This window comes from Eleutherodactylus coqui, chromosome 2 (assembly GCF_035609145.1).
Source record: "Eleutherodactylus coqui strain aEleCoq1 chromosome 2, aEleCoq1.hap1, whole genome shotgun sequence".
Classification (NCBI taxonomy): Eukaryota; Metazoa; Chordata; class Amphibia; order Anura; family Eleutherodactylidae; genus Eleutherodactylus; species Eleutherodactylus coqui.
In genome coordinates this window covers 71445410-71472339 of record NC_089838.1, presented here as the reverse complement: position 1 = coordinate 71472339, position 26930 = coordinate 71445410, and the positions used below count along the sequence as shown (strand labels likewise).

Genomic DNA, 26930 nt, shown 5'->3' with positions numbered 1-26930 from the left:
AATTTATGAATGGGTGTGTGACTGCTGCCTCTGATTGGCTCAGCGGGACCAATCAGATGAGAGGCAGCAGTCACACACCCATTCATAAATTCATGAATGGGTGTGTGAGTGGAATCTGCCTCTGATTGGTCAGGCTGTGACCAATTAGAGGCAGCTCATTCAGCAGGCGGGGATTTTAAATCCCCAGCTGCTGAATACTGCTCACAGCTGTTCAGAGCAGTTCAGGAGGACTGCCGCTGGCCGCGCTGAACTCCGTCTGCCGGGACCAGGTGAGTATATATATATATTTTTTTTTTTTTTACACATTTCTGGATGAATTGCAGGGAAGGGCTTATATATTTAACCCCTTCCCGACAATTCATCCCACGATCGCCGGCAGCCCATTGCTTTTAATGGAGCCGGCTGTATTGCCGGCTCCATTGAATTCAATGGTCAGTGCTCGTTTAATCGAGACGAGTACCGCGTGGTGCTCATCTCGAGTAACGAGCATCTCGAGCACCCTAATACTTGAACGAGCATCAAGCTCGGACGAGTATGCTCGCTCATCTCTATCCATAACGCATTGACATAGCCATAGGAGGGCTAGTTTTTTTTGGGGGGACAAGATATATTTTTCAATGGCACCACTCTGAAGTACATATAATGTGTTGTATAACTTTTACCATCTTTTTTTAGGGTGGGGGTTGGGGGTGGAAACCCCCTCATTGTATTTGTGTTTTGTGTTTATAGTGTTCACCATTCAGTAAAAGTTTCATGATAACTTTCTTATCTGGATCAGCACGATTACTGGGATATCAAATTTGGATAATTTTTAAAAACTTTTTTTACTACTTTTGCAAAATAGAAACATATTTTTAAAGAAAAACAATGGAATGTGCATCACATACAAAGACATATAGCATTTTTATTTTGCCGGCAAAAGAGTTGCATAAGGGCTTACGGGGAGAGTTGTAGTTTTTATTTGTACCAGTTTGAGGTACATGTGACTTTTGGATTGCTTTTATTTAGTTTTTACACATAATAATTATCGCTTAACATTCATTCAAACGACCGAAAATGAGCCATAATCGTTACATGTAAATGCTGCCATCATGCACTTTTTGTCTGAACGATGATTTTAAGGTAAACTTAAAATCCATCATTCAGCCGCAGAGAGATAAAGTATCTCTCAATAGACCACATGCTGTGTTTTCCACGGGAGACTACATTGTATTCTGCCAACAGCCTCAACGAGAACAATGCAGCTGTTTGCATAGCAGGGCATGTGTTTAGTCACATACTGGGCTCCGCAAACAGCTTGCTGAGGCCTAGTTACATGCAAATGAAGATAATAAAGTGTGAATGGACATTAGTGTCTATTCACACTTTATGCAAAAAGATCACTAAAACTTTCAATCCTTTTAAAGATTATTATGGCGTGTAAATGGGCCATAATCCTATCACAGCAGCCTATTATACTCTCCCAGAGGTGGAGCCTAATAGGCTGAGTTACATGATAAACATGGAGGCCGTTTTCAGGCTTCCAGTTGCCATTGGTACCTTGAAATAACAATGCTGGGGGCCAAGGGTGATAAAAAGAACACCGTCCCCCTGTCATCTGCTTACATGCTGAAGTTGCTATTGATTGTGGCATGGAAGAGGCTAAACTGCCAGCATATGAAGTTTCTCCTCTACTGACAGTTAGAGCACGAGCGTAGCTGTCAGTAGTCAGCCAGGCCACCGCCTGAAAAAACAGTATGCATGTGGGCACTGATGCCAGGAGAATTGGCAGCGACACCTGATTTCTTGTGACATCATGTGTCACAGAAATCTCCCAGTCTACAGCAGCCTGCAGAAGTGGATCCCAGCTGCCGCGGAGGGGTAAGTATCTCTCTGCTTATTATTTTCACACCAAGGGTCCTATTGAAAAGGGAGTGTCCAGTAACCAGACAGCCCTTTAAATCCCATATAAAAAACACCAGGGCAGATTTACAAATCCTGTCTAAAGTTAGACAATGCAAGCTTCTCACAATTGCTAATGCTGGATGATGTTTCTGGCACATCTTTAGATACGGTACTTGTGTCTAGTATTATAACTTTTGGGTTGCCTTAGTTTGTGCTAAAATTTCAATGCACATTCTGATATAAAGCACATCCTGTTGTAGATACACCATGCCTCTTGTTGAGTGAGGTGCAGTGGGTTATTCTTACTGGCGCTGTGCTTTATGACTAGTTCTAGAACTTGATGCGACAACATGAGCTAGAAATGTGCCAAATTTTGGGACATTCCGAAGGTTTAGTTTTGTTCTAAAGAAAGATGTACTATCAAGCAGCATTAGTATGTGAAATAAGTGATATACCATAGCAATACTTACTTCTATAGCTATAACAGCATTACGTGGCAATTCTTGTGATAGCCATTTCCATCTTTTCAACATGAAAGGGGACCTGTCACTAGGTTCATGGTGCCCAAACCACAGGCAGCATGACCCCGAGCCAGATCTGCTCCTGTGTATGTGTTATTCTGGAACGGTGCAGTATTTCAGAACAAACATATCTTGAAGAACAGTACTCTCTAGTCAAAGAGGTGGGCCATACCGGCCTCTCCCTGCCCACAGCATGCAGAGTGACAGCTCTACCCCTATATGCAAGCTGGTGGGAGAAGCTTAGCCTGGCCCACTTCTTGACTTGAGAGCTCCATTCCCAAGTCATACAGGCAAACTTCAAAGTGTGTTTATTCTGAAGCGCTGCAGTGTTTCAGAACACTTACCTGGGGGCACTGTGTATACTTTAACAGAGTAACTGTGGGCAAAATATTGCGAAAAAACTACTAGATTGCATCTTAAATGGTCTAATCATCAAAATCTAATTTTCAGGTGTAATTCCACTAATATGTAGCCACTTTCTCACCTTTGAATTCTGCAGTCTTTAATTACAGCTATTACTACAATATTCTCCTTTGGAATCGGCGAGTCTTTTACATTAATTTAACAGATTTATGCATTAGTTTATTCTTTAAAACCAATTTCCTTAAAAAGGGATTCTAGCTTGCAATCTAGGGTTTTAGTATGGTACAATAATAAAAGCTGGCTTAGTCATTTAATCTTTATCAAATATAAGTTATTCCCCTCTTGTCAACCAAAGAATAACGTTCTGCATGTTAACTATTTTACAAAATGAAGGCTACTGAAGGAAAATAAAAACCTTCTTTGGGTTGACTGTGAAGGGCAGCACAACCATTTCAGAAGCAATTCTTAAAGCAGGGTTTGGATGGATGGCAAATGTGACATAGCATGTACTTTGCTGCATTATACTTAGTGATTTAATTTATTCTATTACCCAAGGGGCTCGCAGCATTATTGGATTGCCTCTTCTACAGGCTTAAAAATGGCCATGGTTAATGTTATTAAAAATCCTTCTATCTCTTTAGATAGGGCAGAATATGTTTCTTCGGTTTTATCCGGCATGACATGCAGCCGCTTGAATACAGGTAATAGGCTTGGGAGACTGTTTCCTCCCCAAGTGTCCAGCCATATTCACGAGTCAAAACACATTTATTACAAGATGTATTTTGGCATGCTCCTACTTGATTAAAAAAAGCTTACATTTGGGATGTTAAGTGTTGAAAATCTTCATTTCTATTTTACATCCAATGTTTGCAAATACAATTTCAGTTGCAGCCTTCACCAAAAATGTGTTTTACTAAGAAAACAGTTGTACACAGTTTTTAGTTTATAGATATAGATTTTCTATGGTTAAACTGTAGTATGGATAAAACACCAAACTGGAATATTTTATCCAAATTATGATTTCCTAAGTCATATTTCATCCCCTTTTCAAGAGCTGCTATGGGTTGATTCACATCATCTTATATTGTGCGCCCAGTCTTACCATCCCGGTTTCTGTCTGAATTGCTGAAAATGACATTCAGACGGAACCCTTGATAGAACTATAGGCTTTTAAACAGAACCCAAACAAACTCAACCTATTTCAGAATGCAGGTTCAGGGGCGAACAGCTGATCGTCCTAGGTCCTGTTTCTGCTACCCCCAAAAACAGCTTTTACCAAGGTAAGCCATAGCCAGCCACTACAGAAGAAATGTAATATTTCAGGATGGTTTTACAGAATTGGATGTTCTATAATACAAAGATGGCACATGGCCCGACAGAATAGATCTATGTCCTTTTCTACACTATTGTCATCCAAAATAAACTGAAATTGGGTCAAATGGAGACCAAAGTTTGCAATACTTGCATCTCTGTTCTTTGCTGGAGTAATTAAAGTCTCTGGCTTCATCCAGGGTTCCATCTAAATGCTGTTTTTATCAATACAACTCCAAGACAGAAAGGCAGGCTGCACACTAAAATGTAGTGTTAACCCAGCCTTGGCTGTACTTGTGCCAGTATGGTGGTATTATTTTGCCACAGTATGGGGGTACTATCCAGTCAATTTATGGTGGTAATATGGAGTTGAGAGGGCCTAAGCTGAACTTTTATGCCAGGGTTCTTGAGTCTGTACCTACAGCTGTGCTTCAACATCAGGACAAAAGGCAACTGGAAGCTGCCATAGACCGTAAACGTTCTTTCCATGAGTAGTTCATCTAAAGTAACAATGTCTGACAACAACAATAACTGTGCAGTTATTGTAATCAGTGACTTCTTCTTCCACTATGAAGAAATCCAATCTGTAAGGTCATACAGACTCAATTAACTGTGATCTGCATGTGCAACTTTCCAAATGTTTACCAGCAAGTCGAATGAAAAAAAGATCATAAGCTATTTGCATCCTTAACATCTGGTCACTGAGAAAATATTCTATATTCGTGTTGCGGAAAGAAAAAGATGACGTAGAGGAGTCACATTTGTAAACCAAATAAAATGTCATTAGAGACATTAAGAACTCTATTTCATTCCCAAGTCAATCACAACTCTCTGACCTTGTCAATGACACATGTAGAGGAAACATTTTGCAATCATCCAGCGAGATCTCACACAGTGTGAGATAATATCAGTCATTTACCAATAGAATAGCTTATCATTAAGCGCAACATAGGTCACATAAAAGAGTAGAAATAAATAAAACTGCTGCAACATTTCGTGACTATTTTCTAAAGGAATTTCATCCCTAACTATAGGTTTATAAAGACATTTATGCAGTATATATGTAGGGTATAATAGACTATATATACAGCAGGCAGCCATCGTTCACTAGGTCCGCTCTTTTCAGGGCGATGCCTCTACTGGTCAGGTATGGTAATATTATGGCCATTGTAGGGACAATAACTTCCTGTATTACATCTATATATATATGTAGGGTATAATAGACTATATATACAGCAGGCAGCCATCGTTCACTAGGTCCACTCTTTTCAGGGCGATGCCTCTACTGGTCAGGTAAGGTAATATTATGGCCATTGTAGGGACAATAACTTCCTATATTACATCTATATATATGTAGGGTATAATAGACTATATATACAGCAGGCAGCCATCGTTTACTAGGTCCATTCTTTTCAGGGCGATGCCTCTACTGGTCAGGTAAGGTAATATTATGGCCATTGTAGGGACAATAACTTCCTATATTACATCTATATATATGTAGGGTATAATAGACTATATATACAGCAGGCAGCCATCGTTTACTAGGTCCATTCTTTTCAGGGCGATGCCTCTACTGGTCAGGTAAGGTAATATTATGGCCATTGTAGGGACAATAACTTCCTGTATTACATCTATATATATATATGTAGGGTATAATAGACTATATATACAGCAGACAGCCATTGTTTACTAGGTCCGCTCTTTTCAGGGCGATGCCTCTACTGGTCAGGTAAGGTAATATTATGGCCATTGTAGGGACAATAACTTCCTGTATTACATCTATATATATATGTAGGGTATAATAGACTATATATACAGCAGACAGCCATTGTTTACTAGGTCCGCTCTTTTCAGGGCGATGCCTCTACTGGTCAGGTAAGGTAATATTATGGCCATTGTAGGGACAATAAATTCCTGTATTATATCTAATGTGAAATGGTCTTTGGAGTTGCCTGTTTTCAGCATGAAGTGGCTCACAATGAGGAATATTGGGTATCAGGTTTGAAACACCTTTTCAACAAACTGTGAATATAGCCCATTTGGGTTTTATAGCTGATGATAATGGATATATGCTATTGTGTTATCTAAAGAGAATAGCCCATCTTGGTTTTCTACTGCTTTCCTCACACTACACTGTTGTCTGTTTACCTACTGACTTTATTGTCACCAAACATTATTTTTCATTATTGCATTATCATTGATATGTTGGATTCTAATCTAATTAATAAATAGTGTTTTATGGGGGTATATCTAATGTAGTGATTAATTTTTGTGATACTTCTGTGTAGTATCTATTACTGGCAGTGACTTTTTGCTACACAGCATTTTTCCATCACACACATAGACAAACCCATTCTATTTTTTATCAGAATATGGAAGCCAATGAAGTGCCCAATGCATGTAATAAACAGAAGGATAAGGAAAAACAAGTACAATTTTGTAAACGCTAAGCTTATTAGGCCTGACTTTATGAATATATTCCTCCACAAAGTATGCCATAAAATACTACCCAGGTAAAATATATCTGAAATGGGGTCCTTCCTTATCTAAAGGAAATTCTAGATACATTCAGTATGAGATGGTTTGAGGAATCTTCGATTTGCCCTGAGCTTGTAAAGAGCCTTTTTTAAACACAGAATCCAAAAATGTGTTGGAGATTTATTATTTCAGCATTGAAATATTCAGCACTCTACTAGATAAGATCAATAGTTTCCTATTCTCCTGTAGTTCAGGTTTAAATGGCTATGGATTCGGAAAACTTACAGCTTTACTGCAGAAGAGTAAAACTAAATAAAATGATATATGATCATAATAACACTCACAACAACTGAAGTGATACAAGGCCATCAAAAAGTCCTTTTGGGATTTCTGTGATCTTATTTCCATACAGCACTCTGTAAAATAAAGCAGAAGTGTTAGGCAATGTATGTTTTTCTTTTATCATTTTCCTCACTTCAGTATTAGAATTTCTATTGATTTTTTAGGAAAGGTGCCTCAGATCCGTGGCGTGACAAGCAACCTTTTATTTAACAAGCAATCTAAGCAAACTCAATCTAAGTCACGTTAAATGAAATCTCAGGATTCATGCTCAGTCTGATGCCACACTTACACTTAAAATAAAGCAACTAATTCAAAGACTTGATACTGGCTGAACATACATTTAATAAGGCAACAGCCATACTATGCATCAATCTCCAGGCCGGCTAAAACCATTGCAGCTATATTTCAACTAGTGATGCCTTGTAATATTAAAAGTCCTTCACTTCGCACAGCTATTGATCACAGTTATATAGTTAGTGGGTGGAAAATAAGACAGTTTTTTTAACCTTTCATACGTTTATACATATTTGCCCCAATTGATTCACAGAGCAGGAGATGCAAGGGCCAAACACCAAACTGCCCTGGAGTGGAACAATACCTAGTTACCCCTACCGAAACTCCAGACTGATCACTGGATCAACATTCTCAATTAAAGTGTTCCTCCAGTAAAAAAACAAACAGTACATATGTGTCCTCATATACAGTGAAGCTTTGAGAGGCTTTTTCCTGTAAGTCTCAGCCATTTGTGTTGCAGATATTATCTTCCTAATTCACTAACAGACGGTTGTTATCATTGACTGCCATGTGGAGCTGTATGCCAGTCACCATTTCTACAATCGTACCAGCTCGTTTTATAATCCTACCCTCTACCCTGTTTGCACAATTTTACACACTGCTTAAATCAGTGTTGAGGCTGCAGGAATCACATGACTTTATAAAGTAGCAAAGTCACACAACAGCTTGTAATTTCCTTTTTGTGTTAGGCAGGTTCACACTGCCATCATTAATTTCCATTGTTAGGTACATCCTTGCAGGTGAACCTCAGAAAATGTTGCATTTGGCATATGATAGACCTAGACAGCTTCAAGAGGACTCCATTGGCTATAATGCAGACTTTTTGGCTTCTGGCAAGCTAGAAGAAATTTCCCTAGTTGAAATTGTGCTATTTTGTCTGGGATTTCGTGCTAGATCTGTGCCGGCGGCTCCGAACAGAGCCTCTGATGCAGATGTGAAGCTAGCCCAAGATAAACAAGTTATGTTATTTATCAAAATATCTCATCTCTCCTTCACTTTCTATCACATCCCACTATCTATTTATCTGCTCCCACAGCTGACATCATCAGGGAGGAAGCAAAAACCTGCAGTAATTTAAAGTCTCCTAATCTAGCCAATATTGAAATGAATGGTTTGAATTAATAAAGCAAAAAAAAAAACAGAACACTCAAGTTTTAAGTCTAGAAATTTACAACTTGAGGTGTATAGGCAAAGAGGTTTAAAGTGGATAACTGAGGTTGTAATTCAATTATAGTAACCCTGTGTATTAGGTTTTCAAATAGGATCGACTATCGGTGACATATCCAGTTTATAGTCACCTTATGCTAAACTAAAAGAAAATAAGAGCATTAAAGCACAGATTGAAAGGCATATTTGAATTATTTTTCAAGAAAAATTAATTTTGTTGAAAAGTAAACTTTATCAACAAGTTATTCGACATAGAATTAAAATTGTAAGTGGAACTGATAATATTATAACAGATAATTGCTTCTTAACAAATTACATAATATTGTCTGCAAAGTAGCTCCAAGCACAGTTACACTTAAAATGATGTTCTCTTCAGTAAAGCGGTAAAACTGTTGCTGTCAAGAACAGTAAATAACTTAAAAAACCACAATCATCGGCCAGCACGGCTGCGTTCAGCTTTCATTCTTGCTATGCCGATTATTGCAGCTGACCCCAGTTCACATTTTTTGGATTGTCACCTCACATAAAATTACTTCCAGTAAGCTAGAAGCAGCTTCTCAAAACCCTTTACATAATGTGAGAAGAGTGACTGAAGAGCGCAGTGCTCTTGTGTGCTTGACACTGTGTTCAGTAAAACTGATTTTGATCTTCTCTTTTCGATCCCTTCCCAGATATTAAAGCCAGATGTTCTTAAAACTTGAAGGAGAATAGAAATATGGTATATCATTTATCAGTATATAAAATATATCTTTTCCCAAAGGGGACAACTCTAAGCTGAAAATTTGTCTTAACCTATTTGCAATTTGCTGACGAATGTATCACTTCACCAAAGACAAACCGAAAGTCTAATTAAGGCCATAGGAAAGAAAGGATAACTAGTAAAGACATCTGATCTGTATATTATTGTACTCCATTGATTCCTTCTTTGTGTTATAGTGTCTTCCCAAGTTTCAGTCCATACACATGAATCGGGAAATATACCGCTTGTATGTTGTAGTATAATGAAATTATAAGTTTATTGACTAGAACCATGATCCCAGTAATCTGAAATATCATTACTTTATAATGTCAAACAAAGTGTTGGCTCATCTTTATAAGTGTCTTTCATCAAAAGGCATGTTTGAGATAAAAGTATTATGTAAAAACAGGTCCCCCATGGTTAAAACATAATAAGGAGCTCAAAATCATCTCTCCCTGCTTCCTGCAAGTCTAACACTGGCAGCTCCAGGTCTCTGCTGTGATGTAATGCTTACAAGCTACAGCAGCTTTTAGACCAGACACTATAGGCCGCTGCAGCCAATGACAGAGCTCAGTGATTGATCGTTGAGTTGTGTCATTGGCTGCAGCAGTCTAATGTCCTGTATACAGCCTACTGCTTGTAAACAACATGCCAGTAAAGAGACCCAGAGCCGCTTAGTGGAGGACTTTCACTGAGTGGGAAGAGGCGAGTATGAGCTCTTTATTAAGTTTTACCCATGGGGGACCTGTATTTACCAAAAATTTAGAACGAGCAACACACTCCTGTAGTCATCTGCTCTTTTTTCTTAGCACTATTTGCTAGAACATATAGTTTTTTTTTAATCAAATGTCAACCATACAACCAGAAGGAAAATAAGCATAGATAATGTGATCTTTCATATCTAATGTAGAGTACTTCAATGATAAAAACTCTTGAATATGGATCTTTACTTGGAGCTGAGTGGCTAAAATAATAGAGTAATTCCATTAATTACGAGCAGTTCCATAATGAACCGCCATTAGCAGATTCCCTGTAGCCCTTCAAGTGGCTAGAATTTAAATTTACCAGTTGTCCAGATCTTGCATTATCAAATATTCTAGACAGAGTGCTTTCAAGCTGAAAGCTCTGCATGCCATTGACACCATGACGGGGCAATCTATCATTGTTTTGGGTTTGCCAAATCATAGTTTCACTGTATTGTGTCCATAAGCTGAACAGTGATTCTAATGAAAATGTACTCCTGTTTAGGGACTGGTTAACCTACTGTGGAATGTAGATATGTTCAGAAAAGCCAAAAGAGGTCTGGGAACACTTCTTGAAAGTAATAATATTGCAAATCATATGTAATAGTTTACTGAAGATAGGTTATATTGATCCAGGAATTTATTCTAGATAATTTTACAATATTTGGAATTGGGGAAGGACTTTGCCTTTGAGAATGGAGCTTGCCTTCCTCAGGATAAACATAGCAGGGGAATAGGTTGAACTTGATGGATGTATGCTTTTTTCAATCCTACTTCCCATGTTACTATACACATACTTAGTATAACCCATGGTTATCCTCCACATACAGTATGTCAAATGGTCTGCTGGATACACTTACACATATCTTCTGTTCATAAAGTGCATCATAATGCAAAACATGAACAAAATGTAGTATTTGAGGTACTGTGCAAACATTTTAGGCAGCTATGCAAAGAATACTTTCAAAAATAGAAGTGTTAATAGTTTATTTTTGTCAATTAACAGAATTCAAAGTGAATGAACAAAATCTAAATCGAATCAATATTTGTCGTGACCTTTGCCTTCAAAACACCATCAATTCTTCTAGGTACATTTGCACATAGTTTTAAAGGAACTCAGCAGGGAGATTGTCTCAAACATCTTGGAGATTCTTGGAGACTTGCTCAAATCCTTCTGTCTCTTTGTATAATCCCAGACAGACTTGATGTTGGGATCAGGGCTCTGTGGTGCCATATCATAACTTCCAGAACTTCTTGTTCTTCTATGTGTTGAAGATAGTTCTTAATAACATTGAATATATAGTTGGGGTCATTACTTAGAATAAATTTGGAGCCAATCAGATGCCTCACTGGTGGTATTCCATGATAGATAAGTATCTGCCTGTATTTCTTAGCATTGAGGACACCGTTAATCCTGACCAAATCCTCAAGGCCATTTGCTGAAATGCAGCCACAAACTTACGAAGAACCTCCACCATGCTTCACTGTTGCCTGCAGACACTCATTATTGTACCGCTCTCCAGCCCTACAGTGATAAAACTGCCTTCTGCTATCAACAAATATTACAAATTTTGATTCATCATTCCAGGGCAATTGCTGGCATTTTTCTGCAGCACAGTTGAGTCCCTTAGCCTTCTTTCTATGTCGAAGTTGTGGCTTTTTGGCCATCATTCTTCACTGAAGACCCCTTCTTCTCTAACAGTAAACAGGTGTACCTAGGCTCTATCGGTTTCTTCCAGTTCTATGCTGATTTCAAAGGGAAGTAAGCATGATGTGTCTTTCATCTCCTGCACGAAGTATCCATGGCTGACCACTGCGTCTTTGGTTCTCAACATTGCCCATTTTTTGGTGCTGTCTTGAAGGCAAATGGCGGTCACAACAAACATTGATTGGATTTAGATTTCTCTTTTGTTCATTCAGTTTGCATTTTGTTAATTGATGTAAACTATTAACACGTCTATGTTTTTAAAGCATTCTTCCTTTCCAGCATTTTTTCCACATCTGCCTAAAACTTTTGCACAGTACTCCAAACCACAAGGTCAAAACTTCAAATAACCAATGTTAGTAACCACGCAAGACTTACTTAAATCTGTGGAAATCTATTTTGACCTTGCAAGAAGCGATTTCTTTTGGATGGCTGGCTTACTTTACTGTTAAGAAATTAGAGTTCAACATGCAGAGAAATGTACCGCATCCCCCAGTGTCAGATTGTCTGATGACTCGGAATTATAATCAAGATGTGACATTAAGTGTCTCAAATAAGGATGTTAAATTGCTCCAAATACCAGAGAGCAGAAATGAGAAAAACAGACACCAGAGCTACAGTTGATGTACTGGCTCCAGAGAAGTCTTTAATCACCAAACAATTTCTAGGTTACTCATGTAGAAAGGACTTTAATAGGGTTATGCAGAGTTCTATTTTCAGAGTCTGCAGTCTACATGAGCAATTGCTAATTTAAGAGAGATTAGTTTGTCTTTAGTGACTTGACAGTTGTCTGCTAGAATGTGGGCTTACTCGGGAGGTAATTTAACATCTTTATAGTTACATCCTTGTATTGCTCCAGTACATTGCATGAACACCTGAGTTTGCATAGTTTATCACACCATATCCCAATATATCCGTTAGATAGAATTTACACACATTGTACGAGTGGTTCCACATCTGCGTTGGAACCTCCAGTCGGAGATTCCATCACAGACCTGGCAAAAAATACTGGTAGAAAAATCTTATAGCTTTAGAGCTGAGCGGAAAGCGAACGGACCCCATTTTAGTCAATGGGGTCAGTTTGGCGCTGTTTGGTTCTGTCCTAAAATGGAGTCATTTGGCCATGGGGATTCCCCTTTCCTATTCTCGTAAAGGAACAGGAAGGCAGAACCCCCGAAGCAGGTGTGAAACCACCCTAAGACATATTTGCTGACTTATATGTTAGGTAATCTTAATGTATAAGCATTTCTAGATGAATTATGGTCAATAAAAGTGCAAAGAAATCTGCTCTACGCTTGCACAACCTTGTCAATATTCTGTTCTGACTACTAATGATAGAAGCAAAGTGTTTAGCCTTGGTACAGTCGGTGATCGAATTGTCTAAGAGGCTTGTTCTGTGGAGGCGGTTATACAGTATGTGTTTATTGCATAGTCCATATCACTCCATTGAATATAAGCAGGAGCTATAGTACGTTAATGGGAATTGGAACAATTCAACCAAAGTTATATTAGGGAGAACTAGACATAATGTTAAATTATTGCAGCCTTACATATCACCTTATGTAATACAAATTCTTAAAATACTTACAGCGAGGTGAGAGACTTTAATCCGCTGAAAGCATCTGATGCAATCTCTGATATGTGGTTCTTACTGAGGTCTCTAAAAATAATGGGAAAAGTTGATTTTGCAAAACTGGACACAATTTAGAACAAACGAAGTTCTGTACAAGTGTATTACCCAATAATGACAACAATGGCATACAAGATATTGAATGTTGTATAGTTATAATTCTCAACATTAATTATCTAAGACTTGTTTTGTACAATAGGTATGACAGATGTGATATCGTCATGCGGCATGTAACACGGGTCATGTGCGCAGTGCGTAACCCAATAATGGAGCATCTGTCCCGAGCCACTGAATAATTTAGCTTTTTCAGGTGAGATCTTGTGCAGCTGTGCCTCCTGACAATGGTATACACACTGTAGCTGCAGTAAGCAACAGGAATTGCCAACATATTTATGTCAGGCTTGATACCACTCTCGGCGGTAATTAGATCAATCGATATCACATCCAGTATTCTTGCAGTATATTAAGACTTACACTCTCTTGAGCTTTTTGTACTGGGTAAAAGCTCCAGCTGGAATACTCTTGATGGAATTCTGTTCCAGCCGTCTAAGAACAAGGGAAAGATAGAAAAATATTATTTGTAGTGTCTGCTTACCATCTCGGTCTGTGATGACCACATATCTGCGTCATACATTTATTATGAGGCTTGAGAACGAAATCAATGGGTATAGTAAAACCGTCTGATGCTTGTTTGTCCAACTTGTTGAACTGTTAATGTAAGATATTGTTTGTCTTCATGAAAACAGACCTCTGGATATTGTTTTGTGAGCTTTGGCAGAAACACGCAAACATATTAAATATGGTCATATTTATTTGAAGCTGCTCCACCATCCGTGCAAAATAACACACTACAAACAGGATATTTAAAGGAGTTGTCCGGTGACTTCATTCCCCAGATGCTGAAACAGCGTTAAAATAAGAAGCAAAGCATTATTTACCCTTCCTCTGCCGTTGCGCGCCGGCAATGCAGCCTACTGTGGTCCCGGTGTTTGTTGTGGCAGATGATGTCACTAGAAGTCTCTGGCTGCAGTGTTGCTGTCCATTCTTCTGGCATCGCCGGTAACATCCTGGGCGTTATGATGTGAGGACGTCAGAAGTGATGTTGTAGCTTCCAGTTGGCTGCAGCAGTCACCTGACCTCTGGTGAGATCATCTACCACAACAAACATCGGGAGCACAGCGGAGCTTCATCATGGTCGCAGAAGAGGGGTAAGTTCTGCTCTGTTTGTACAGTAATTTAAACACAGTTACAGCTATCGGGGGAATGTTGTCCGATAACCAGACAAATATGGACACTTTTTTTTTCCTTTTGTGTAAAAAACATCATATCTAGAATTTTATAGTAAACCATATAAGGCCTTTTCATTCAGTCTCTGTGAATTATTATGTTTAACTCACAATGTGGTATTTGTTGTTGGAAGAAGAGCATACTTTAAGAACAGTGTGCCAGTTTGCACCAAGCCTTTCATTCTCAGGTTGCGTCTGAATCACCAAAAATGGCATTCAGGTGGAACCTTGGATAAAACCATAGGCTTTCAATTAGTTCAAAGGAAACCAAAGCTGGAAGGCTGTTTGACTATGCTACCCTGTCCAGCAAAAATGGCGGAAAGGAACATGGTCAATTACATCATCCTGTCCGGAAAAAAAATGCCAGAAAGGAACAGAAACCTGGACAAACAAAGACGACAGCTGTCTGACTAATGAAAGCTTATTAATCCATCAGACGGTATGTTCGGAACCATATCCAACAAATGCTGCTGTAGGTGGTTATAGTTTCTACTCCCTCAGAGTGTATTCACACAAGTGACTGTGAAATTGGCCCGAGAAACTCAGACCAATATTACACTTGTAAAGCTGCGATTGTTGCCTGTGATTGTGATGCACTTTGCAAGAAAAACACATCGAATCCCTGCACTTGCGATTTCTGTATGTGAAAATCGCATGTTATTTCAATAGTCAAAATAGAAAAATCTAATTGCACTTGCATGAAAATCGCATTTACATGTGAGTGTGATACAATTTTTTCAGGCTTCCATAAGATATAATTGTTGAGCGAGTATACTCGCTAAAGGCAATTGCTCGAGCGAGCATTGCCTTTAGCGAGTGTCTCCCCGCTCGAGACGAAAGGTTCGGGTGCTGGCGCAGGGGAGCGGTGAGTAGCGGCTGTCAGCAGGAGGGAGCGGGGTGGAGAGAGGGAGAGAGAGATCTCCCCTCCGTTCCGCCCCGCTCTCCCCCGCAGCTCCGTGCCCGCCGCCGGCACCCGAACCTTCCGTCTCGAGCGGGGGAGATACTCGCTAAAGGCAATGCTCGCTCGAGCAATTGCCTTTAGCGAGTATACTCGCTCATCTCTATTGCCCATAAATAGGATATGCTGCTATTTTTTATAGGTCCGAGAGAAAAATCGCTCATTTGAATAAACAGATTTAAATAAATGTGTTTCTTTCCCATACAAGCCCCATCCCTATCTCAATCGGACCGAACTCGGATGTGAAAATCGCCCGTGTGAATGCACCCTTAGTATGTGAAATCCTTCTGTCCCCTCCTGTAGTGTGTCAGGTTTACTTCTGATATTACTAACTTTATGATATACTTGTAAAATACAGAATTTTGGCATTTCATTTAGAATACGCATTAAAATCTATGAGCCGGGCATCACTATTAGCTATAAACTCTTCTGCACATTCTAGTATACACAGCAGCTAGCTTGTAATGCCTTAGACATCAACAATGCCAACGCTTATACTGTAGAAATACCCAAATCAATATCTGGACTGAGTGCAGTGCGAGGTCCACAGAGGTAGAGATGTTAGGCTGCTCTCCGAATTTCCCTTTTCTGCACAATTGACCTTTATTTGATAGTAGAATGCACAATACTAGATTTACCACAACATATTCCTCTGCAATAACGTGTCGAGGAGTAATGCCCTATTGTTGCAGCCATTACAAATATTGTATTTGTCCTATTTAACAAAGTCTGAGCTTGGCTGTGGATACAGACTATAGTTTTTGGAACTGAACGAGTCGAAACAGGTTGAATTTGTTGAAGTTGGGCTAAGATAAATTCTTGTACCTACAGGCTTCCTATCAGTCTGAAATAGTTTGTTCCAAATGATTAGGAACATAAAACATGAACGGATCATAATCCGCCGAAGACCTGGACTACAACAAGCTGGTCAACCAGCCGCCGACAGCAGCAGAAATGAACATGTTTTCCTGACTCCAGACCAACTACATGCCGTTTCAAGCCAGTTTGTGTGAACGGCAGAAACAGAAGAGCTTATTTCTAAAAAAAATAATGCAGAATGAAATCAGAATTGTTGGGCTTAGCAACCAACCAGATTGTAGTTGTTTATCTAGTGCAGGTTAGAAAATAAACCCTTTGACCGAAGCAGATTGCAAACAGATGAGCGGTATAGGAGTCACAAAAATGTTTCTGTTTGTAGTCAATAGATAGGAATGTTACGCTGACTTGATAAGCATGGTTTTTTTTAAACCAAACAAGCTGTGAAACTACCATATAGCTAGCATGTAAGTAAGGCTTTTAGACTAGTTGTACTGTAGCTATTGAAGGGGTTATCCAGTTATAAACTATTGATGGCTTGCTCTCAGGACAGGTCATAAATAGTAGATTGGTGGGGATCCGTTGCCTGGGACCCCCTGCTTATTAGCAGTTTTCTAAGCTGGTATGCTAATGCACTGATCTGATTTCTGCAGTGGCCAGGCTTGGTACTGCAGGTCAAGTTCCCGTTGAAATTATAGGGATTGTTCAAGTTATATTTTATTGGTAAAGCCCCTTCTGCATGCAGTAACATAACAAATCAATGTATATTTACCTCTCCCCACTCCCACTGTGTCCCGTGGCGCTGCTATGGGTCTCTACTCTATAGACACGTTTACAGGTTGCCCCAGTCTGTTTACGAGGCGTCATGGGTGCAGCAGCCTATAGCAGAGCTCAGTGCTCGATTGCGGAGTTCTGTTATTGGCTGCAGCGCCTGTGACATTCTGTAAACTGGGCGGGACTGAATCCTGTAAACAAACACACCAAGCATTGTAACGGGACATAGCGGGAGTGGAGAGAGGTGAGTATATGTCTATTTGTTATGTTACTGCAGGCAGAAGAGGTTTTACCAATAAACTATAACTAGGACAACCTGTTTACCAAGTCAGGCCACTGCACTGAAAACGGGCCTGTCTGCTTCCTGCAGAAATCAGATCAGTGCATTAGCGTGCTGGCCCACAGAATAGCAGATTAGAGGGGGTCCCAGGCTATGGACCACCTCCTGGTTACTACTGATAAGTTATCCTAAAAATAGGCAATCAATAGTGTACAACTGGACAACCCCTTCAACCGTAGATTAGACTATAGCCAATATCCTTTCATTTAAAAAAGGAGTACTTGCAAATCCAATCAAAATCATCTCATATGTCAAAGATGCAAATGAGAAGATCACATTGGCGAAGTCTGATATCTAGTGATTTTAGAACAAAAAAGACCTAAAAAATTATTAAACCCGTTTGGCACTTTTCAGAGATTTCTGTTACTTGATATACTCTAAATAAAGCAATATTCATATCAGGGGAAACAAATCTACAACCACTGGGGCTTATTTACTGCTGCTGTCTAGAGAATAGACCGTGCAAACTCAGACTAGACTCTAAAATGTGTCCGTTTATTACAGTAGCTTTTCTGAAAGATAACTGTTGAATTTTAAGACTATCTAGTCTAAGTTTAGGCCACCTATTAGTTGGCTTAGATTATGCCAGTAACTGTTCTAAAATTTTTGGTGCAATTTTTGGTAATTTGTTCATATAAAATAAATTAGTCAGCTCCCCTATATGGAATGTGGATTTTCTGTGCTTGGATATGACCTGTAAGAGTTGTAGGTCTCAACTTCACAACTTATAATGCAAAATATCCAGCACTATATACTTTTGTTCAATGAAATGGTAAAAACTTTATTCCAAAAACTTTGTTGAAAACATGTACATCACAACCCACACCACTGAATTATCAACGTATTTTTTGCAGCATTTTGTATATGCATTAGAACCTGTTTTTTGTGAGCAACTATGATTGGTTTTAATGTCACATGTGATGGAGGCTGCTCCTCCTTTTATACCCTACACGTCATTGTTGGAACAGCCATGACTAAAGACTAGAGATGAGCGAACGTACTCGGTAAGGCCGATTTCGCAATCGAGCACCGCGATTTTCGAGTACTTCACTACTCGGGTGAAAAGATTCGGGGGGCGCCAGGGGCCGGCGGATGGCGTGGTGGAGCAGGGGGTAGTAGTGGGGAACAGGGGGGAGCTCTCTCTCTCTAACTCTTACTCCCCTCTGCAACCCCCCGCCCACCCACAGCACCCCCGAATCTTTTTACCCGAGTAGTGAAGTACTCGAAAATCGCGGTGCTCGATTGCGAAATCGGCCTTAGGCCTTAGTCAGACGGGCGTTTTTTGCCGCGATTTGCGGATCGCATGACGGATGCGCATCCGCAAATCGCGTGACCGGTGCGCGCAAGTCGCCCGCAAATCGCCCGAAAATCTGCTCCTAGCCGCGTTTCATTAGAAACGGGCCGGAGCTGTCCAGCGCATTGCATTCAATGGAGACGGCAAAACAGCCGTCTCCATTGAAAGCAATGCGCTGCGGGCGAGCCCGGGATGAATTGTCGGTAAGGGCTTAAATATATAAGCCCTTACCTGCAATCCATCCTAAAATGTGTTAAAATAAAAAAAAATTGCATTCTCACCTTCTGCCTGCAGCTCCGGGCAGCCGTCCTGCAGTGGGTGTGAAGGGGGTGTGAGTCAGACCTGCCCCTGATTGGCTCAGCGCTGAGAGGCAGCAGTCACTCACCCATTCATGAATTCATGAATGGGTGTGTGAGTGAAACCGGCCTCTGATTGGTCAGGCTGTGACCAATCAGAGCAGATCATTCAGCAGGCGGGGATTTTAAAGCCCCGCCGGCTGAATAGTGCCGAGAAGCAGTTCAGGAGAACTGACAGCGGCCGCGGCTGGACTCCGGCTGCAGCGGAAAGGTGAGTATACAATTTTTTTTTATTTTAACACATTTTAGCATGAATTGCAGGGAAGGGTTTATATATTTAACCCCTTCCCGACAATTAACCCCGCGCACGCCGGCAGCCCATTGCTTTCAATGGAGCGGCTGTATTGCCGCTCCATTGAATTCAATGGGCAAACATCGTTCTTCTCTGCCACAGCTGTTACAGCTGTGGCAGAGAAGAATGATTTGTCTTCTATATGTTCTCAATGGGGTCGGCGCTGCTGCCGCCGGCCCCATTGAGCGCATATACAGAAGCGAACAGGAATCGCAGATCGCAGATAGGTGCGATCTGCGATTTTTTGTTCTATAATTTTTCAGACGAGCGCATAAAAAGCGCTCATGTGTCCGATACCATTGCGAAGCAATGGTTTTAAAAAATCGCCGGACGCATGCGCAAATCGCGGCAAAAAACGCCCGTCTGACTAAGCCCTTACCGAGTATGTTCGCTCATCTCTATTAAAGACGCTTAGTCAAAGATATTCTGATAATTCAGTGGTGTGGCTTGTGATGTACGTGTTTTCAACACATTTTTGAAATAAAGATATTACCATTTCATCGGATAACTGTTGCTGGATATTTTACATTCTAATTTGCTACAATTCGGCACAATTTTTGGTGAAATTTAGACCACATCCATTTTTTGGACAAGTTGGAAAAACTGTCTGAAATTGTCTGAAAACACTTTAAGTAACTCATAAGTGAGCCTATCAGTTTTCACACTGAAAGTACACTTTAAATTCAGGGAGGCTTAAAGGGATATTCCAGGACTTTCTTAACTTGATTGATGTCCAGCGGGTACCCGCTGCTCCAAACACCGCCGATCAGTTGATTCCCGTACTGTTGTCCATATGGTCAATGGAAGAAGCAGAAAGTGCTGAGCGTAGCACAGTGGCCTAGGTTGGTATTGCAATACTGCTCCCTTCTAATTCAATGGGAGCTGTGCTTCAATACCAACCTGTGCCGCCACGCTATAGTCAGTGCCTTCTGCTGACTACACTGAGAGTGGACCTCGGAATCAGCTAATCGGCAGGGATCTGAATGGCAGGTCCTCGCTAACCATCTATTGATGACCTGTCAATTAGAGAAAGTTGGCAAAGTCCCGGAATACCCTTTAAGGAAGTTTAAGCATGCAAAAAAAGTGCCTAACATAAAACTTATAGAAACCTGATCACAAAATGGAGGATGTTGTAAAAACTAAGTAAAATAAATAGCCCACTCTTGAGGGCGTGTTGTTCACATACAGCTGTACTAAAATATTCAAACCATGGCCCTTTAGATACTGTATTTATTATATTATAATCAATGCTTAACAACATTTGGCTTTTTAGGTTCACAGCACTTACTGTTCAGATGCCAATGCCTAGGGGTATGAAAGAATTATAACACTTAGAGCTGCTCATGTAGGAAAGGCTTAATGATGTAAAAGTTACTTCCATAAATGAGCTAAAGCGGTTATAATTAGGTAAATATAAGACAGAAAACCTTAGCTTTACAGCCCATCTAACTACTGCTGCTGTGTTGATGTAATTTGGTGTGGATTTGCAGCTGCAGATTCCTGCTATGGGTATTTTCTACAGCAATTCCATTATGTGTGAACCTACCCTAAATGAATGGAATTTGAATTTTGTGTGTTTTATGCTATTCTTTCTAATGTACAATGACTTATCTAAAAGGAACAAAAAAAAGAGAAACTTCTTTTAAAAATATCTTCAGATTTTCATTTTTAGTCTTTTCTGTTGACATTGCCATTTTTTGCAGGATTACGGCAGTCGGAACATTATGGGATGAACTCTGGTGGGTAGCGAGAAAGATAAATTAAAGGGTAATGCCCTCAGCAAGGCCATAAATTCCATCCTGCAGCTTTAAATGACATTATAAACCATGAGTCCAAATGCGTGGAGGTTTATCAATGTCAATACTTCCATGGCAGATATTACTGGCGGAGAGTTATTGTGCCATTGTAAATGCCTATTCCCCAACCTTTATGTAGAAGAACGATTTCTCTTTTATGCAGTGCTTAATGATGGGTGTCATCTGAAAATTCTACTAAAATAAGCCAAGATGTTTAAATTCTAACATATATTTGTTATTTCACGATTAAAATATGTAATCACTAATGTTAAAACACAGATCTTTAAGAATTAGAACTCAAAGTACATATTAATTTGTGATCTAATGAATACAAATTAGCAAGCCATATAAAAGCAGTAGTATCAGAATGTAAATAACAAAGCCATACTAATGTGCACACACTCTATGATTTATTTCTATTAGTAGCATTACAACATATTAGTGATGTATGCTTAGCCTGTACATGTGGCAAAGCCCCCAAAGTACATGCTAAGCACATCCATAGGGCTCCATTCACCTGCTTTAGACCAAATGAAAGTCTCTTTTGCCTCCGATAGTCTGATATACTGCAGAATATGATTGTTCTCAGCAAGAGAAACCAGGTAATCTTGTAGATATGATACCTTTTAATCGCTAACAAAAATACATGATGTTATAGTGAGCTTTCAAACCTACGCAGGGTTCTTCCTCAGGCTTATAGAGTAGATCTAAAGAAACATGCATTTATATCTACTTTAGATCTTCAGATCTACTCCATAAGCCTGAGGAAGAACCCAGCGTAGGTTAGAAAGCTTGCTGTAACATCATGTATTTTTGTTAGCCATTAAAAGGTATCATATCTACAAGATTACTTGGTTTCTCTTGCTGAGAACAATCACATTTTGCTCTACTGGCTAACGCGATACCAAACCTTTTTCGTTTTACATACTGCAGAAAAATGATAAAATAATGGAATAGCATAGTCAACTACGCAATTCCATAGAAAGATAGAGAGTAAATAAAATATATGCCACGTAATATACACTTTTTGAATGGGACCCTATGGCCAACAAATCCCACTGTATGTCTGTGCAGTGGGATAAGTCGAAGCCTTTAGTTAGAGGTTAATACTAGAAATTTTTCCCCGAGTTCAGGCGAACAGAGGGCCATAGCATGATGCCAACAGGTCCTTAGCCTGTAAAGCAGCCACAGACTAGTTACTGAGCCAAGTACTGGCTGAGCTGCACCTGGAATCACACTTTTTACACGGACAGCCCGTGGGGTCTTTGGGTTGTCTAATTTAAAAAACCATTACAAAGTTGTTTTATTCCCTATAACCTGGTCATCTATGGCCAAGAAAAAGTAATCGCGGACAACTTGATTCATGGAAAATACACGTTTACTAAACACCTATAGAAATACATTTCCATGGAACCATATATAGGGTAACTCCTTCATTACCGGGCACAAAAGAGATCAATTCTTCAACAAGAAATGCATTTTACTCTACGTTTTTGCCATCAACAGTCTTTCCCGATGCCGACATTTGTCCTGGAGACTAATGCATACAGTGCTGGGACCACCGTTGTATTTGTTTTATCTCGGCTATCTTTTATTAGTGCGAATGGGTTAGCATCTGTTACCCCGTGCGCTAGAGGAACAGTTTTGTAGCGATTTTCTTACTTCAAACAACATCTAATGCATAATGGTTTGTCAGTCTTCTCCATAACGCAGATAAATCACAGGCGAGGAAAAAAAGTGAAGCATCAGTACTGATAATTCCTGGCTGTCACATGAATAGAGTCTACAAATGAGATGGCCACGCTCTATTAACAATGCCTTTGTGCTCTGCTTGAGAGCTGTCATAAAATGTCCCTTCTGCATTTTTGGCTGTGAAAATACTTATTGGAATGGTTACAATATGTAAACTGAAAGCCTTTTTCTTTCAATGAAGTGATGAAGATAGTAAATAGGTGAGTTATAGTGATTTGTACGATGCTGAGCACAAAGTGTTCTTTGTCTCGCTTGTTCTTAGATTGCAATTACTAGGCTATACTCTATACTCTATAGATACTTTATAAACCTGCTGCATAGTAGTAAGTGATTAAAGCATCAGCAAATAGGTTAAACTCATGGCTAAACACAAATCAAGATAAAAACTAAGCACCGTGTTGTACACTAGGCAACCAAGTGAAGACAAGAGGTTTTATTTGGGTGTTCTGTAATATAGGATTATATATTTGTAGAACTGTAATTACAGAGGTGCAGTTGGCCGATGTGTGAAGCCGCTGTGCCAGAGCTAATGACATTACAATAAAATGATTACTTACATCTCAATAATGCCTTCTGGTAGATTGGCTGGGATTTCAGTAAGTCCTTTCCCTCGACAGTCCACCACATTGTTGCTGCAGGCACAGGCAGATGGACAGCTCACTGCATTGGCATTGCATGACGGAGGCTCATTTGTGGATCCTGTAAAATCACAGAACACTATCAGGAAGCCCGGGAACTCTTGTCATTTCTACTGAAAGCGATGCAGTGTATTTAAGATCATGAGAACTGCTGCCACTACTTCCCCTCATTCTCTTCTCCGAATGAGGGTCCTACACACTTGTGCTTTGCGATTTTTGTGCAATGCGTTTTTTACTTAAAAAGTCCTATTGACGTTCGCGGTAAAAAAAAGCTGCAATATCGTGATCGCAAGTGTGTAGGAGCTCTTAGGACATATTTGCAAGGACAACTTTCACAATCGGGGGCTGAGTGTTTGCAACTGACTACACACAAACAGCAAATTGACCCATTACAGTCAATGCAGCAAAGCAGCCATATGTTATTATATTTACTTATTACACTGATCTGCTCCAGTGGCTCCCTGTCCTGCGCTGGCGCCCCGATGCCTGCCGCTGAGAACCAGGAAGAAGCATGTGGGTGGTTGTGTTGTAAAATGTGCACATGATCACTCAGCCAATCACAGGCTTCAGTGTCCAATCAATGCTTCAATTGGGCGAGCGGTCACATGCACAATGAACGCCACCTGACTGCCCGCCTGCATGCTTTTTCTGGGTTCTAAAGTGGCTGGCATTGGGACCCCAGCAATGAATGGGGAGCCACTGGAGTTGAGGAGCCTAATTTTAATTTTACACTATTTTAAGCATGTGAATTTTACTTTAAGCCCAGGAAAACCCATATATATATATATATATATATATATATATATTTTTTTTTTTATTTTTTTTTTTCCCCTTCACATGCTTAAAATACTGTAAAAGAAAATGCATACCCATCTACTACATGCATATCTCACCAGCTCAGCCCATTTCTATCAGAGTCTGAATATTAAAACCCTAAAATGGGCCAATCAGGAATGCTTTCATGGAAACCCCATTAAATAGAATCAAACTACAGCCCTGTGATGACCTGATGTGTATGGAGCTGCCAGACACATTAGGGTATTCCATTTCACTCTGGAAATTAATTAGGCTGTGTTGTATCTAGCAGCCTCCAACCACACAGAGGACACTATGATATTCATTGGTTCCGAAGATAAATTTGTCTTTATGTTCAGAATCACTGGTCATTTAAGACAAACTGTAAGATCATGTATTACACCCATTATTATGTTGCATGGTTCCTCAACAAAACAAAACATCTGCAATGGCCCAGACAAATCTCTAAAAACAGATTGATCTTGGTCGGTCAACTTTAGTCGACAAACCAGTCAACACAAAAATTAACCTCGGTGACCGCAACTCATTCTGAATGCTTCAAGCCTTTGAATATTACATTTCTGCGTGCAATCTATTTTTTGCAACAAATGAAATGAAGTTGTGATCACATCTTCGTTGCACACATTCATAAGCTGTGAAGAACAGTGAGGAATTCTTAAAGATTTAAGGACTTGAAACACCTAGTAAAGAGAATTGCCAAGCAGCAGCAGGAGCAGAGATGGAAACTTGCCAGGCTCCATTCAGCCTATAAGAAAGAAACACACACAAATACACTAAAATAAAGCCGTGCAGATTATAATCACCATGCCCTTTTTTTCATTAGTCACCTTGTCGCATCTATGTCCCCATTCTGCAGTTTCAGAAGAGTGTTTAGATGCATTTAGCATCAAATGCCAAGAGTTTGATATGCAGATACATTTTCCAAAAGCAGAAGGGAAAAATGAAAATTGCTAGTGGCTGGCTGTGTACATGAAGGGGCAAAGTCTCTTGACAAAAGAAAAGAAAATTACTGAGAGCCCGGTCTCTGCGTTTGAGAAATGTCAAGGATTCCACTGAGAGCTGGTGTCTCTGTGTCTGAATTTCCATTAGTTCTAACAGATTGTAACCAATGGTCATCCCTCTTTTCATCTGTCAATATTATGTGGACTAGATGCAAACAAAAAAAATATATAAAAAGAGTGAAATTATTACAAATTTTTTATTTTTTTTGGTTGGATTTCCGAGCCTAGTTAAAAGGGATGAATTCAGTAAGTGGTGGAATTTAAGAAACACACATGAATAAATATGGCTTCTGAAATGTGCATTATCACTTCCTAAACTTATGAAATATAGCAGGAGAGGTGCTAAATGTATTTCATGTACGGTCATACATATGCAATTGGTTTCACTGCTGCAGATTGGCGTGGATGGAATAGCAATCATTGCACTCTCACTATATTATCAGACTTTTTAGGTAGACCACAATAAAGACAGATGGATAAGATGACAGGTACAGAAAGGTATATTGCTGTACAGTATCTTTTATTAGCGGCTCCAAAGAGAACGGTTAAACCAAAATTTAGATGACAGTTTAAAAAAAGAACATTTCAGAATCGGTAAAAAGATATTTGAATGAAACTGAACTTGATGCATGAAGTATCTACAGAACATCTAGCAACAGGAAATGTCAGGAGGAAAAAGGAATATATATTGACGTTTTCCATTTAAAGGGTTTCTGTCATCAGGTTCATGTTGTCCAAACCACAAGCAGCATGGACCCAGGACAGGGATGCCTGTTGCCTCATGTGTGATTTGTTCTGAAATGTGGCGGCGTTTCAGAATAAATACATTTTGAAGTTTGACTTGGAGCTGAGCTCCGAGTCACGGAGGTGGGCCGCGCTGCCGTTCCCTGCCAACATCATGAAGATTGACAGCTTTCTGCCTATACACAAAAGGGGAGAGAGCTGTCAGTTTTCACGCAGTTTGCGGGGAGAGGTCGGCATGGCCTGCCCCCATGACTCAGAGCTCAATCTGTATTTTTGCGCCCCACGTTTCCATGTAATTGTTGTTTTCTGTCCACAGTTGTCCTTACATCCACCTACCATTCAGCATTTTTCTGGTTAAAAGATAGATTATTATCAATTTTCTTACATTTCCAACCGTCCTTGAGACTACCTAATGAATATATTTAATTGTGATATTTGCTAGGCAAAAAATAATGTTTACTCTGTTGCCTATCAACTAGGGCTGCAGCTTATGGGTGACTGCCATCTACCTGGTCTTTTGGAGACTAGTGGTGCCCTTATGTAGCTAAAGTAGGAGCGTATTAATTATATTATTCATCAGCACACTTTCTCTTTCAGTACTTGAAAAAGGAATATAGCCAGTCCTTAAATAGTCCCCACGCTTTGAGATAACTAATGCTTATGTGATAACTACTAACAAAAGTGGAAACCATGTTATTTATCTAGAATCACATATTTGTCCTAAAAAAAAGCACATAGCTGCCAATTAGGGATCTTATTTCCCTCGATTTTTTTGCCTGTTGTCATGTGAAGTCTGCCTCTAGCAACAGAAACACCAAAACAGATAACAGGAAGTGGGGGGTAGCTGTTGTCTCATAATGCCAATAGACATCTATGGAGGTGGGAGGGGA

The 26930-nt window shown here is 39.7% G+C and overlaps 1 protein-coding gene across 1 annotated transcript in view; it reads right to left on the bottom strand.

Annotated features, from left to right (window-relative positions):
• The window catches only part of SLIT3 (slit guidance ligand 3), a 523433-nt gene that overhangs the window by 122118 nt on the left and 374385 nt on the right, over positions 1-26930 (bottom strand). The window contains exons 9-12 of the mRNA XM_066591106.1: positions 23399-23540; positions 13652-13723; positions 13136-13207; positions 6902-6973 (exon numbers count right to left, since the gene is read on the bottom strand). Coding sequence (XP_066447203.1) covers positions 6902-6973; positions 13136-13207; positions 13652-13723; positions 23399-23540 — 358 coding nt within the window. The remainder of the gene's footprint in view (positions 1-6901; positions 6974-13135; positions 13208-13651; positions 13724-23398; positions 23541-26930) is intronic.